The following is a 16,192-nucleotide window of genomic DNA, read 5'->3' on the forward strand; positions in this document are numbered from 1 at the left end:
CATATCCCTCCAAACCTTTCCTGTTCATGTACTTATCCACATGTCTATTAAATGTTGTGCCCACATCACCATTTCACAGGACGTTCATTCCACACAAGAACTGCCCTTTGTATAAAAAAATTGCCCCTCATGCTTTTTTAAAATCTCTCTCCTCTCACCATTTTAAAACAAAAGTTCCCCCTAGTCTTGAAATCCCCCACCCTAGGGAAAAGACAACAATCATTATCTCTATCTATACCCCTCATAGTTTTATAAACTTCCATAAGGTTGCCTCTCAACCTATGCTCCAGTGAAAAAAGTCCCAGCCTAACCAGCCTTTCTTTATAACTCAAATCTTCTATAGCCAGCAACATTCTCGTTAATCCCTTCTGAACCCTCTCCAGCTTAATAATATCCTTCCTATAACTGGATAACAGTATTCCAGGAGCGGCCTCACCAATGTCCTGTACAATCTCACCATGACTTCCCAACTCCTATCTGAGGGATGAAGGCACGTGTGCTAAGTGCCTTATTAACCACCCTGTCTACATGTGATGGAAACTTCAAAGAATTATGTACCTGCACCCTGAGGTCCCTCTATTCTCAAACACTACCCAAGCCCCTACCATTAATTATATAAGCCCTTCCCTTTTTGTTGTGTCAAAATGCAGTACCTCACACTTAACTAGGTTGAAATTCATCTGCCATTGTTCAGTCCATTGACTCGTTTGATCAAGATCTCTTTGTAATCTTAGAAAACCTTCTTCACTGTCTGCTACGCCACCAATTTTGGTGTCATCCACAAACTTACTGACCGTGTCTTCTATATTCTCATCCAACTCATTTATTTAAATGTTGTTTCTTTTAATGCACAGTTCCTCCAGTTTTTACTGCCAATCACGTTTTGTTTTAGCCTAAATTGTCTCAATGATTGGCTCAGTTCCTCATTAGAAAGAATAAAGAAAGACTTGCATTTATATAGCTTCTTTCATGATCTCTGGAAGCTCCAAAGCATTTTGCATCCAATGAGGAACTTGTGATATGGTGAGTGTTGAAATAAAGATGGGGTACATATCTTTTAAACCAGGACTTTGTGTATGTGTGTGTAAGTAATACAGTCTTGCTCAGGTCCTGGAGTGCAAGGCTTGAACTCAGATCTTCTGGCTTGAGATGAGACAAGTACATATAAGTCTGAGGACCAAAACGTTTAAATTTGCAGAGCTGCAGTTTGAAGGTTGAGGATGTTGCTCTGGTGTTAAAACAGGTTTTCAATGAACCAACTCCTGTAATAATTGGGATATTGCAGTTAAATCTGAAGGGGTTACAAGCTTCACATGACCAAGAGTCACTTAGAACATGGAAAGTGAGGGGGTTAGTAAAGTGTGCTTCCCGAACATTCTAAAAATGATTCCATGCAAACGTCTGTGTTTGTGTCTGTGTGTGGGTGTGTGTGTAGGGTGTGTGTGTGAGAGAGAGAAAAAGAGAGAGAGAGAGCGAGGGAGAGAGGCGTGGTCTGTGTTGCTTGGTGGGGGGGGGGAGGAGCAGAGATCACAAAAGCAATTGGATTGTGGAATTATTGCAGGAAGTAATTTATTGGACTTGGGCGTTAAATTAAAATGCCAAAGTGTCCTCGGTCCAACTATCTTCAGCTGCTTCACCCACAACCTTCCCTCCATGATAAGGCCAGCCTTACTGGCTCCCAGCTTCAACAAGGCACAAGTCAGGAGGGTGATGGAATACTCCCCACTTGCCTGGATGGTGCAGCACCAACACCATTCAAGAAGCTTGACGCCATCCAGGACAAGACAGCCGCTTGATTGGCACCAAATCCACAAGCATCCACTCTCATCGCCATTGATGCCCAGTAGCAGCAGTGTGTATTATGTACAAGCTGCCTGCAGAAATTCACCAAAGATCCTCAAACAGCACCTTCCAAACACCTGACTACTTCCATCTAGAAGGACAAGGGCAGCAGATACATGGGTACACCACCACCAGGTCAATCATTGTCCTGACTCGGAAATGTCACTGGGTCAAAATCCTGGTACAGTATTCCCTTCTTAAGGGCATTGTGGGTCTACCTATAACACATGGATTACAGTGGCTCAAGAAGGCAGCTTACCATCACCTTCTCAAGGGCAATAAATGCTGGCCAATTGGTGATGCTAACATCCCTTAATTTTAAAAAAAGCAGACTTGCAGTTAGATCATGGCAAAACCTACAGCCTGTGGCTGTAATCCTCTCGAAATATTTAAAAAGGAAGCATGAACAACAATGATAAATATTTGGATGTCATTGTAGTTATTAACATCACACTGGGTCCATTATATGAAGTTATGGAGTGATGCACATTGTGAGGGTTGACCCATTGTTCTGGTTGTAATTTGAGAGACAGGCTGATCCAGGTTAAATGATAACAGTGGAAACATAGGAATGAACTGATTAAGTTTAGGACTGAGCACTTCACACTGCTACTCCAGTCAAAGAGTGATCAAGAAGGGAAAAGGAGATACTCTTTGAATCTTTCAAGCAACTCTGTGATGGGGAGGCCACATAGCTCTATGAAATCATAAAATCCCTACAGTGTGGAAACAGGCCCTTCAGCCCAACAAGTTCACACACTGACCCTCCAAAGAGTAACCCACCCAGATCCATTCCCCTATCCTAATATCCTCTATTTAACCCTGACTAATGTACTAACCTACACATCCCTGAACACTACTTGCAATTAAGCATGACCAAGTCACCTAACCTGCACATCTTCAGATTGTGGGAGGAAACCCACATGGACACGGGGACAATGTGTAAACTCCACACAGACATTTCCCCGAGGCTGGAATCAAACCTGGGTCCCTGGCACTCTGAGGTAGCATTGCTAACCACTGAGCCACCGTGCTGCCCAGGTATATATCATTGAGAATGCAGAGGTAAAAAGTTTCTGTACAGTCAGAGTGGAAGGCTGGCCTTTATTACAAAGGGATGGAGTATAAAAATAGGGAGCTGTTACAACACTGTGGAGTGCTGTTGAAACCTAAAGTACTGTATGCTGCATGGGTCTCCTTATTTTGTTGGATTCTTACACAGGATGTGGGTGTTGCTGGCTGGGCCAACATTTGTTGCCCATCCCTAATTTCCCTAGAGAAGGTAATGCTGAGCCTCCGTCTTGAGTTGCTTCAGTCCACGTGTTGTCGATCCAGCCACGGTATTTATTTAGCTGCCCAGGCTTGTGTAGAAAGAAAGGTCACCTCAGGTGAGGTACTGGAGGCATGGTGGTGTGAGACAGATGGATACCATGCCAATTGATCAAAAGGTGGGTGGATGAGGAGGAACAGCTCTCCAAATGGCCTTTCAGTACAAATTCTGTGACTGAGTGGCTGGATGCCAGATTATGTAATCCTTCAGTACTCCGGAAACCTGGGATTTTGTGTGTATTTTGCTGGTGTAACTAACTAAAGTCATGAGAATTGTTGGAATCTCAAACCACAACTGTGTTTCTTTTTGCATCTTAAGTCTGAATAGGACAGATAAAATGAGGATGTTGTTTTAAATTGAAGGGTGTGTAGCTGTTTTTCTTCTGGCAGGGACAGCAGGTTAAGTATTTCTAAATGTGATACAGTCCCTCACACTCCAGAACTGAGACGAGATCCTGGTCAGTGGAGTTTGAACATCTGTCAGGTGCTGTTGGCAACGTCAAGATAACAGGTCTTCAGAACATCATTTTGCATAAGCACAGCCTGGATTATAAGTTAAACAGTTAGTTTGAAAGAACGCAGTGAGCTGATTATGTGTTTAAGACAAACACTGAAAGCAGGAGTAGGCCACTCGGCCCTTCAAACCTATTCTGTCATTCGTTATGAGCTTGGTTGATCATTCACCTCAATAGCCTGTCTCTGCTTTTTCCTCATAACCTTTGATTTTAAGAGGGAGTTGGATATAACACTTGGGGCTAAAAGGATCAACGTTTTCTCCTTGACTGCTTCTAAAGTTGGAGAATTCCACAGGATCAACACTCTGAGAAAGAAATTTCTCATTTAGTCCCGAAGAGTTTACCCCATATCCTTGGATTGTTACCCCTGGTTCTAGACTCTCCTACCATTGGGAATATCCCTGTTGCATTTACCCTGTCGAGTCTAGTCAGAATTCTATAAATTCACACCTTCCGTTCTTCTGAACTCCAGCGAATGCTGTGCCTTTAAGAAAGGCTGCAGGGAGAAGTCTGGGAATGACAGGCTGGGGCCCGACATCAGCGATGGGTAAGCTGTTGGAGGAGATTCTGAAAGACAGGATTTACATGCATTTGTAAAGGCAAGGACTGATTAGGGATAGTCAGCATGGCTTTGTGCATGGGAAATCATGTCTCACAAGGTTGATTAAGTTTTTGAGATCATAAACAAAAAGATTGAGGGCAGAGTGGTAGACGTTGTTTACTTGGACTTTAACAAAGCCTTTGATGAGGCTGCGCATGGTAGACTAATTAATAAAGTTAGATTCAGGGTGACCTTGCCAGTTAGATATATAATTGGCTTAATCGCAGGAGACAGAGTGAATGTGGAGTGTTGTGTTTCAGACTGGAGGCCTGTGACCAACGGTGTTCCATAGGAATAGGTACGAGATCCACATTTGTTTGTCATTTATATAAATGATTTGGATGAGAATATAGGAGGTATGATTAGTAAGTTTGCAGATGACACCAAAATTGGTGGTATAGTGGACAGTGAAGGAGGCAATCTAAGGTTACAAAGAGATCTTAATCCATTGGGCCAATGGATTGAGGAGTGGCAGATGATGTTTAATTTAGATAGAACATAGAACATTACAGTGCTGTACAGGCCCTTCGGCCCTCGATGTTGCGCCGCCCTTTCATACTAATCTGAAGCCCATCTAACCTACACTATTCCATGTATGTCCATTTGCCTGTCCAATGACGACTTAAATGTACTTAAAGTTGGTGAATCTACTACTGTTGCAGGCAAAGCATTCCATACCCTTATTACTGTCTGAGTAAAGAAACTACCTCTGACATCTATCTTATACCTATCTCCCCTCGTGTTTGCCGTCCCCATACTTGGAAAAAGGCTCTCCCTGTCCACCCTATCTAACCCTCTGATTATCTTGTATGTCTCTATTAAGTCACCTCTCAACCTTCTTCTCTCTAACGAGAACAGCCTCAAGTCCCTCAGCCTTTCCTCGTAAGACCTTCCCTCCATACCAGGTAACATCCTAGTAAATCTCCTCTGCACCCTTTCCAAAGCTTCCACATCCTCCTTATAATGTGGTGACCAGAACTGTACACAATACTCCAAGTGTGGCCATACCAGAGCTTTGTACAGCTGCAGCATAACCTCCTGGTTCCGGAACTCAATCCCTCTATTAATAAAGGCCAAAACACTGTATGCCTTCTTAACAACCCTGTCAACCTGGGTGGCAACTTTCAGGGATCTGTGTACCTGGACACCGAGATCTCTCTGCTCATCTACACTACCAAGAATCTTACCATTAGCTCAGTACTTTGCATTCCGGTTACTCTGACCAAAGTGAATCACCTCACACTTGTCCGCATTAAACTCCATTTGCCACCTCTCAGCCCAGCTCTGCAGCTTATCTATGTCTCTCCGCAACCTACTACATCCTTCGTCACTATCCACAACTCCACCGACAGTGTCGTCCGCAAATTTACTAACCCACCCTTCTAAGCCCTCATCCAGGTCATTTATAAAAATGACAAACAGCAGTGGACCCAACACCGATCCTTGCGGTATGCCACTAGTAACTGGACACCAAGATGAACATGTTCCATCAACTATAACCCTCTGTTTTCTTTCAGCAAGCCAATTACTGATCCAAACTGCTATGTCTCCTACAATCCCATTCCTCTGAATTTTGTATAATAGCCTACTGTGGGGAACCTTATCGAACACCTTGCTGAAACCCATATACACCACATCAACCGGTTTACTCTCATCTACCTCTTTGGTTACTTTGTCAAAAAACTCAATAAGATTCATTAGGCACAACCTACCCTTCACGAAACCGTGCTGACTGTCCCAGATCAAATTATTCTTTTTTAGATGGTTATAAATCCTATCTCTTATAACCTTTTCCATCACTTTACCAACAACTGAAGTAAGGCTCACTGGTCTATAATTACCAGGGTTGTCTCTACTACCCTTTTTGAACAAGGGAACCGCATTTGCTATCCTCCAGTCCTCAGGCACTATTCCTGTAGACAATGATGATTTGAAGATCAATGCCAAAGGCTCGGCAATCTCTTCCCTTGCTTCCCAGAGGATCCTAGGATAGATCCCATCCGGCCCAGGGGACTTGTCTATTTTCACACTAGTATTTCTAATACCTCTTCCTTGTGAAGCTCAATCTCTTCTAGTCTAGATGCAAGTATCTCTGTATCTTCCTCGCCAACATTTTCATTTTCTATAGTAAACACTGTCGAAAAATATTTATTTAGTGCTTCCCTATCTAACATAGAACATAGAACATAGAAGAATACAGCGCAGTACAGGCCCTTTGGCCCTCGATGTTAAGCCGATCCAAGCCCACCTAACCTATACTAACCCACTATCCTCCATATACCTATCCAATGCCCGCTTAAATGCCCATAAAGAGGGAGAGTCCACCACTGCTACTGGCAGGGCATTCCATGAACTTACGACTCGCTGAGTGAAGAACCTACCCCTAACTTCAGTCCTATATCTACCCCCCCTTAATTTAAAGCTATGCCCCCTTGTAAAACCCGACTCCATACGCGGGAAAAGGTTCACACTGTCAACCCTATCTAACCCCCTAATCATCTTGTACACCTCAATCAAGTCACCCCTAAACCTTCTTTTCTCTAATGAAAACAGCCCCAAGTGTCTCAGTCTTTCCTCATACGATCTTCCTTCCATACCAGGCAACATCCTGGTAAACCTCCTCTGCACCCGTTCCAGTGCCTCCACATCCTTCCTATAGTATGGCGACCAAAACTGCACACAATATTCCAGATGCGGCCGCACCAGAGTCTTATACAACTGCATCATGACCTCAGGACTCCGGAACTCAATTCCTCTACCAATAAAAGCCAGTACGCCATATGCCTTCCTCACCGCACTATTTACCTGGGTGGCAACTTTCAGAGATCTGTGTACATGGACACCAAGATCCCTCTGCTCATCCACACTACCAAGTATCCGACCATTAGCCCAGTACCCCATCTTTTTGTTACTCTTACCAAAGTGAATCACCTCACACTTACCTACATTGAACTCCATTTGCCACCTTTCTGCCCAGCTCTGCAGCTTCTCTATATCCTGCTGTAACCTGCCACATCCTTCCTCACTGTCAACAACTCCTCCGACTTTCGTATCATCCGCAAACTTGCTCACCCAACCTTCTAACCCCTCTTCCAGGTCATTTATAAAAATGACAAACAGCAATGGTCCCAAAACAGATCCTTGCGGAACACCGCTAGTGACGGCACTCCATGAAGAAACTTTGCCATCAACTACTACCCTCTGTCTTCTTCCATCCAACCAATTCCTAATCCAAACCTCCAACTCACCCTCAATGCCATATCTCCGTATTTTCTGCAGTAGCCTACCATGGGGAACCTTATCAAACGCCTTACTAAAATCCATATATACCACATCTACCGCTTTCCCCTCATCAACCTCCTTCGTCACCTTTTCAAAGAATTCAATAAGGTTAGTGAGGCACGACCTGCCCTTCACAAAACCATGCTGACTATCCTTGATCACATTATTCCTATCCAGATGTGCATAAATCCTCTGACTCCACACACAACTTCCCACTATTATCCTTGATTGGCCCTAATTTAACTCTTGTTATTTAAATTAACTCTCTTTTATTCCTGACATACCTATGGAAAGCCTTAGGGTTAACCCTGATTCTATCTGCCAACAACTTCTCATATCTCCTCCTGACTCTTCTGAGCTCTCTTTTTAGGTCTTTCCTGACTTCCTTGTAACCCTCAAGTACCCTAACTGAGTTTTCACATTTTGTCCTAACATAAGCCTTTTTCTTCTTCTTGACTAGGGATTCCACTTCCTTAGTAAACCACGGCTCACGCATTCTATATCTTCCTTCCTGCCTGACAGGTACATACTTATCTAGGACACACAGGAGCTTTTCCTTAAATAAGCTCCACTTTTTAATGTGCTCATCCCCTGCAGTTTCCTTCCCCATTCTACGCTTCCTAAATCTTTCCTAATTGCATCGTAATTTCCCTTCCCCCAGCTGTAACTCTTGCTCGGTGGAGTACACTTATCCCTTTCCATCACTAAAGTAAACCTGACAGAATTGTGATCGCTGTCTCCAAAGTGCTCACCCACTTCCAAATCTAACACCTGGCCAGGCTCATTACCCAGTACTAAATCTAAAGTGGCTTCGCCCCTTGTTGGCCTGTCTACATACTGTTTCAGGAAGCCCTCCTGCTCACACTGGACAAAAACTAACCCATCTATAGTACTCGTACTGTAGTGATCCCAGTCATATTTGGATAGTTGAAGTCCCCCTTGACAACTACCCTGCCTCTCTCACTCCTATCGAGAATCATCTTTGCTATCCTTTCCTCTACATCTCTGGGACTATTCGGAGACCTATAGAAAACTCCCAGCATGGTGACTTCTCCTTTCCTGTTTCTAACCTCAGCCCATACTACCTCAGTTAACGAGTTCCCAAACATCCTTTCTACAACTGTAATACTGTCCTTGACCAACAATGCCACACCTCCCCCTCTTTTACATCTTCTCTGTTCTTACTGAAACATCTGATAAACGAGAGGTTTTGCATTTTCGTAAAACAAATGAAGGCAGAACATATACAATTCATGATGGAGCCCTGGGTAGTGTTGTAGAACAGAGATACCCAGGGGTTCAGGTACATAATTCTTTGAAATTTGTGGCACAGTTATAAAGGGTGGATAAGAAGGCATTTAGCACACTTGCCTCATTGCTCAGACCTTTGAGGAAAGGAGTTGGGACATCTTGTTGAGGTTGCACAGGACTTTGGTGAGGCCTCTTCTGGAGTACTCTGTGCAGTTCCGGTCACCCTGTTATAGGAAGGATGTTATTAAGCTGGAGAGGGTTCAAAAAACATTTACCAGGATTTTGCTGAATATGGAAGGTGAGTTATAAAAATAGGTTGGGTAGGCTGGGAATTTTTCACTGGAGCATGGGTGGTTGAGGGGTGACCTTATAAAGGGCATAGATAAGGTGAACAGCGAAAGTATTTTTTCCCCCTAAGGTAGGGGCTTTTAAAACTAGGGAGCATATTTTGAAGGTGAGAGGAGAACTACTTAAAAAGGAGATGAGGGGCAATGTTTTTACACAGAGTGGTTACTGTGTGGAATGAACTGCCAGGTACAGTTGTAACGTTTAGAAGACATTTGGGTAAGTACATAAATAGGAAAGGTTTGGAGGGATATGGACCAAATGGGACAAGTTTAGTTTGGGAACATGGTCAGTGTGGATTAGATTCTCCACCATTCTCTTCGGCCCAACAAGTCCACACCGCCCCTCCGAAGAGAAACCCATCCAAACCCATTCCCCTACCCTATATTTCCCCCTGACTAACACTGTGGGCAATTTAGCATGGCCAATCCACCTGACCTGCACATCTTTGGACTGTGGGAGGAAACCGGAGCACCCGGATGCGACCCACGCAGTCACGGGGAGAATGTGCAAACTCCACACAGACAGGCGGGAATCGAACTCAGGACCCTGGTGCTGTGAGGCAGCAGTGCTAACCACTGAGCCACCATGCCGAAGGGTTTGTTTCCATACTCTACGAACACTATCCTAATCTCTCATTGTACACCTGTCCCGCCAGCCCAGGAATCAGTCTGTAAACTTTGCTGCACTCTCTCAAGAGCAAAAATATCCTTCCTCAGATAAGGAGATGGAAAACTGTTCGCAATATTCCAGACATACTCATATTCTCCAACAACCTGGAATTCAAGCCACACTACCTGTGGTCAGCTTTTCCAGTTCCTCCTCCTCCTCATAAATTCCACCCTATCCACTGGACCCAACATCTCCCCTTCTAAAGCTATCTTGTCAGATTCCTCCTCTATACTAAACATAGAGTCATAGAGATGTACGGCATGGAAACAGACCCTTCGGTCCAACCCGTCCGTGCCGACCAGATATCCCAACCTAATCTAATCCCACCTGCCAGCATCCGGCCCATATCCCTCCAAACCCTTCCTATTCATATACCCATCCAAATGCATCTTAAATGTTGTAACTGTACCAGCCTCCACTTCATCCTCTGGCAGCTCATTCCATACACGTATCACCCTCTGCGTGAAAAGGTTGCCCCTTAGGTCTCTTTTATATCTTACTCCTCTCACCCTAAACCTATGCCCTATAGTTCTGGACTCCCCGACCCCAGGGAAAAGACTTTGCCTATGTATCCTATCCATGCCCCTCATAATATTGTAAACCTCTATAAGGTCACCCCTCAGCCTTCGACGCTCCAGGGAAAACAGCCCCAGACTGTTCAGCCTCTCCATATAGCTCCAATCCTTCAACCCTGGCAACATCCTTGTAAATCTTTTCTGGTTTCACAACATCTTTTCGATAGGAAGGAGACCAGAATTGCACGCAATATTCCAACAGTGGCCTAACCAATGTCCTGTACAGCCGCAACATGACCTCCCAACTCCTGTACTCAACACTCTGACTAATAAAGGAAAGCATACCAAACTCTTCACTATTCTATCTACTTGCGACTCCACTTTCAAGGAGCTATGAACCAGCACTGCAAGGTCTCTTTGTTCAGCAACACTCCCTAGGACCTTACATTTATCTGAATTAAACTCCATCTGCCACTTCTCAGCCCATTGGCCCATCTGGTCCAGATCCTGTTGTAATCTGAGCTAACCCTCTTCGCTGTCCACTACACCTCCAATTTTGGTGTCATCTGCAAACTTACTAACTGTCCCTCTTATGTTCGTATCCAAATCATTTATGTAAATGACAAAAAGTAGAGGACCCAGCACTGATCCTTGTGGCCCTCCACTGATCACAGGCCTCCAGTCTGAAAAATAAGCCTCCACCACCACCACCTTTGAGCCAGTTCTGTATCCAAATGGCTAGTTCTCCCTGTATTCCATGAGATCTAACCTTGCTAATCAGTTTCCCATGGGGAACCTTGTCGAACGCCTTATTGAAGTTCAGATAGATTACATCTACTGCTCTGTCCTCATCAATCATCTTTGTTACTTCTTCAAAAAACTCAATCAAGTTTGTGAGACATGATTTCCCACGCATAAAGTATGTTAACTATCCCTAATCAGTCCTTGCTTTTCCAAATACATGTACATCCTGTCCCTCAGGATTCCCTCCAACAACTTGCTCACCACTGATGTCAGGCTCACCGGTCTATAGATCCCTGACTTGTCTTTACCGCCCTTCTTAAACAGTGGCACCACGTTAGCCAACCTCCAGACTTCCGGCACCTCACCTGTGACTATCGATGATACAAATATCTCAGCAAGAGGCCCAGCAATCACTTCTCTAGCTTCCCACAGAGTTCTCGGGTACACCTGATCAGGTCCTGTGGATTTATCCACCTTTAACCATTTCACGACATCCAGCACTTTTTGCAAGATGTCACCATCTATTTCCCTACAGTCTATACCTTCCATATCCTTTTCCACAGTAAATACTGATGCAAAATATTCATTTTGTATCTCCTCCATTTTCTCTGGCTCCACACAAATGTCACCTTACTGATCTTTGAGGAGCCATATTCTCTCCCTAGTTACCCTTTTGTCCTTAATGTATTTGTAAAAACCTTTTGGATTCTCCTTAATTCTATTTGCGAACGCTATCTCATGTCCCTTTTTGCCCTCCTGATTTCCCTCTTAAGTATTCTCCTACTTCCTTTATACTGTTCTCAGGATTCACTCGATCTATCCTGTCCATACCTGAAATATGCTTCCTTCTTTTTCTTAACCAAACCCTCAATTTCTTTAGTCATCCAGCATTCCCTATACCTACCAGCCTTCCCTTTCACCCTGACAGGAATATACTTTCTCTGGATTCTTGTTATTTCATTTCTGAAGGCTTCCCATTTTCCAGCCATCCCTTTATCTGCAAACATCTGCCTCTAATCAGCTTTCGAAAGTTCTTGCCTAATACCGTCAAAATTGGCCTTTCTCCAATTTAGAACTTCAACTTTTAGATCTGGACTTCGTGATCCTTTTCCATCACGATTTTAAATCTCATAGAATTATGGTCGCTGGCTCCAAAGTGCTCCCCCACTGACACCTCAGTCACCTGCCCTGCCTTATTTCCCAAGAGTAGGTCAAGTTTTGCACCTTCTTACAAATTTGTTTCTCAATTTCCCTCTGACTATTGGGGGGTCTATAATACAATCCCAATAAGGTGATCATCCCTTTCTTGTTTATCAGTTCCACCCAAATAACTTCCCTAGATGTATTTCTGGGAATATCCTCCCTCAGCACAGCTGTAATGCTATCCCTTATCAAAAATGCCACTCCCCCTCCTCTCTTGCCTCCCTTTCTGTCCTTCCTGTACCATTTCTATCCTGGAACATTAAGCTGCCAGTCTTGCCCATCCCTGAGCCATGTTTCTGTAATTGCTATGGATATCCCAGTCCCATGTTCCTAACCATGCCCTGAGTTCATCTGCCTTCCCTATTAGGCCCCTTGCATTGAAATAAATGCAGTTTAATTTATTAGTCCTACCTTGTCCCTGCCTGCCCTGACTGTTTGATTCACTTCTTGGAAACAAAAAGTATTCATTAAGCATCTCGCCTTGTCCTGCACCTCTAAACAGATTTCACCTTCATAGTATGCAGGGAATACTCCCCTGCTGATTTTCTTTATGGGTTTGTAACCTGGGATATTTATATCAGCATGACAGAGAGAGAGAGAGAGAGAAAAACAAGTCATAGAGCTCTACAGCATGGAAACAGACCCTTCGGTCCAACTCGTCCATGCCGATCAGATATCCCAACCCAATCTAGTCCCGTTTGCCAGCACTTGGCCCATATCCCTTTAAACCCTTCCTACTTCCTATTCCTATACCCACTCACATGCCTTTTAAATGTTATAATTGTACCAGCCTCCACCACTTCCTCTGGCAGCTCATTCCATACACGCACCTCCCTCTGCACGAAAAAGTTGCCTCTTTTTATATCTTTCCCCTCTCACCCTAAACCTATGCCCTCTAGTTCTAGACCCTCCCCACCCCAGGTAAAAGACCTTATCTATTTATCCTAGCCATTCCCCTCCTGATTTTATAAACCTCTATAAGGTCACCCCTCAGCCTCCAACACTGCAGGGAAAACAGCCCCAGCCTATTCAGCCTCTCCCTATAGCTCAAATCCTTCAACCCTGGCAACATCCTTCTGAACCCTTTCACGTTTCACAATATCCTTCCGATAGGAAGGAGACCAGAATTGCAGGCAACCAAAAAACTGCACTTCCAAGCCGCATGGTGACTCAGTGGTTAGCACTGCTGCCTCACAGCACCAGAGTTCCAGGTACGATTCCAGCCTCGGGTGACTGTCTGCGTGGGTTTGCTCCAGGTGCTCTGGTTTCCTCCCACAGTCCAAAGATGTGCAGGTCAGATGAATTGGCCATGCTAAATTGCCCGTAGTGTTAGGTGCGTCATTCAGAGGGAAACGGGTCTGGGTGGGTTACTCTTCGGAGGGTCGGTGTGGACTTGTTGGGCCAAAGGGCCTGTTTCCATACTGTCGGGAATCTAATCTAATCAAACATAGTGCTCTTGCAGGACTGTTCTCAGGTCCCTGCAGTGGGACCTTAACCCAGAGCTTCCTGATTCTGTGGCAACAATGTTATCCACAATGCCATCACTGACTCCTAATGGATGGTGGATGGATGACAATGTGGAGGGAAGAGAAGGAAGGATGGCAGTGGAGCAAAGATGAAGAACTATGAAGGGAAGGATCTGTAGTGACCAATGAAGACGATGAGGCACAGGTTTGCAAGCCAGTTCAGATGTAAATGAGAAAATTGGTGGCTGAAAAGATGTAGACTTGGGTGTTGTTGGCCGTGATGTTTCTGTGTGAGTAGGGTTGCAATGCCCTGTGATCTGATTTCTGGTAATGTGTGATTTTACTTCATCATTGCTAAGTGTGGTTGTCTTCTCTTCCGCTTTAGCCCTGATTTTCAGGTCGATGCATCTCTAAGCTGCTCCATCTTTCCGTTTCCTCTGGTCGGCTGCCAGTGCTCCAGCTGCATCTCCTTCTTCGGCAATTACAAACTGACGAATGGCCGCAATGGTCACGAGAAAGACAAAATCAAAACACTGCTGCACCTGCAGAGGTGAGTCTTTGTCCACCCTCCTCGAGTTAATTCTGTCAAAAACAATGTTTCAATCAATATACTGTGCCATGGATGGATATGACCCTTTGCGATGGCTGTGTTGTACTGAACAAATGGTTGGCATTGTCTCTCATTGGAAAAAAGGATCATACCACACCTCCTCACTGGTTACTTATGGAACACATCAATCAGTTATGTAACATCCTGGTGGACGCAGTCATCCCCAGGGACGCAAGACTTGGCTTGGTGCAGTTTAGGACATTGTCTATAAGTGCCATCCACTGGCCAAGATTTGATGATGTGAAGAACGTTTGGGCCAAGTGCCTGTTTGTGTTGCTGTCCATTCAATGCATCACTTCCCTCTCTCAGCTCCTTGTTCAGGGTCTTGCACTGAATAGAGTTTGTCGCTGTCAGTGTGGATCTTTGATCCTGCAGAAAATTGCCAGTGGCTGGAATGGCATTGGCTGCTCAATAAGGAAAGTTACAGGGATAGCTGGAAAGTACATTGGGCTCAACTGAGGAGAGAAAATACAAAAATTCACTTTTAATCATCTTGGCCAGATGTGTAATGACACAGCTCTGGGACAGGTATGACTTACATAGAGTTCTTTTGGCCTACAGCCACAGTGGCACATGCAGCCCTTGGTTCAAAGGGGAATGCTGTTCTGAAAGTTAAGGAAAACACCAGTCTTAGAAAAGCGCAGCAGGTCAGGCAGCATTCGAGGAGCAGGAGAATTGACGCTTTGGGCAAAAGCCCTTCATCAGGAAAGAGGCTGGGAGCCTCGGGAGTGGGGAGATAAATGGGAGGGGGTGGCTGGGGGAAGGGAGGGTGCGATAGGTAGATGGAGGTGGGGGTAAAAGGTGATAGGTCGGAGGGGAGGGTGGAGTAGATAGATGGCAAGGAAGATGGACAGGTAGGACAGGTCATGAGGATGGTGCTGAGCTGGAAGATTGAAACTGGGGTGGGGGGGGTGAAAAATGAGGAAATTGGTGAAATCCACATTGACACCATGGGGTTGGAGGGTCTGAGGAAGAAGATGAGGTGTTCTTCCTCCAGGCATCAGGTGGTAAGGGAGTGGCGATGGAGGAGGCCCAGGACCTGCATGTCCTCGGCAGGGTGGGAGGGGGAGTTGAAGTGTTTGACCACGGGGCAGTGAGGTTGGTTGGTGCAGGTCCCCAAGATGTTCCCTAAAGTGCTCTGCGAGTAGGCGTCCCGTCTCCCCAATGTAGAGGAGACCACAAAGAGAGTTTCTCAGTCTGAATATTGCTGAAAATACATTCTGCCTTAGCATTTTGTCTTGTTCTCATCAGGATAACTTGCAAGAATAATGATTCATGGGGAAAGATGATTGGTTGACATTAGACTCTGACAGGTCAGAACATGACCAAATAGAATGCATTCATTAATAATGATCGAAAGTTAAATTGCCTTTGATTACATTTTAAACCAGGCAGATTGATCTAATTGATTGATCAGGCTGCCACCTATTGGTTGAGATTTCAAAATTATTTCTGGAAATGTGGATGTCACTAGCTGAGCTAGCAGTTATTGTCTGTCCCTAGTTGCCCTTGAAGGCAGTGGTGAATTGCCCTTTTGAACAGTTGTTATCCACTTGGTGTAGGTAGACCCACAATAGCTATATGCAGGGAGTTCCAGGGGTTCGACCCAGCGACAGTGAAGGAGCGGCGATATATTTCCGAGTCCAGTTGGAGAGGGCCTTGGAGGGGAACTTGCCAGCGGTGGTTACCCATGGATCTGCTGCCCCTTGTCCTTCTCAATGGAAGTGGTCTGAGAATCCTTTGGTGAATTGCTGCCCCACTATCTGCCTGACCAAGGAGCAGTGCTCTGAAAGCTTGTACTTCCAAATAAACTGTTG

The 16,192-nt window shown here is 44.8% G+C and overlaps 1 protein-coding gene across 4 annotated transcripts in view; it reads left to right on the forward strand.

The window, feature by feature from the left end:
* The window catches only part of LOC122550137 (uncharacterized), an 82,362-nt gene that overhangs the window by 45,928 nt on the left and 20,242 nt on the right, over positions 1–16,192 (forward strand). For all 4 annotated transcript variants that reach the window (XM_087987585.1, XM_087987583.1, XM_043690777.2 and 1 more), the window contains one exon: positions 14,151–14,315. In XM_087987585.1, coding sequence (XP_087843711.1) covers positions 14,151–14,315 — 165 coding nt within the window. The remainder of the gene's footprint in view (positions 1–14,150; positions 14,316–16,192) is intronic.

This window comes from Chiloscyllium plagiosum, unplaced genomic scaffold, assembly GCF_037043375.1.
Source record: "Chiloscyllium plagiosum isolate Xiang-an unplaced genomic scaffold, Cpla_swu_hap1 HiC_scaffold_5, whole genome shotgun sequence".
Taxonomy (NCBI): Eukaryota; Metazoa; Chordata; class Chondrichthyes; order Orectolobiformes; family Hemiscylliidae; genus Chiloscyllium; species Chiloscyllium plagiosum.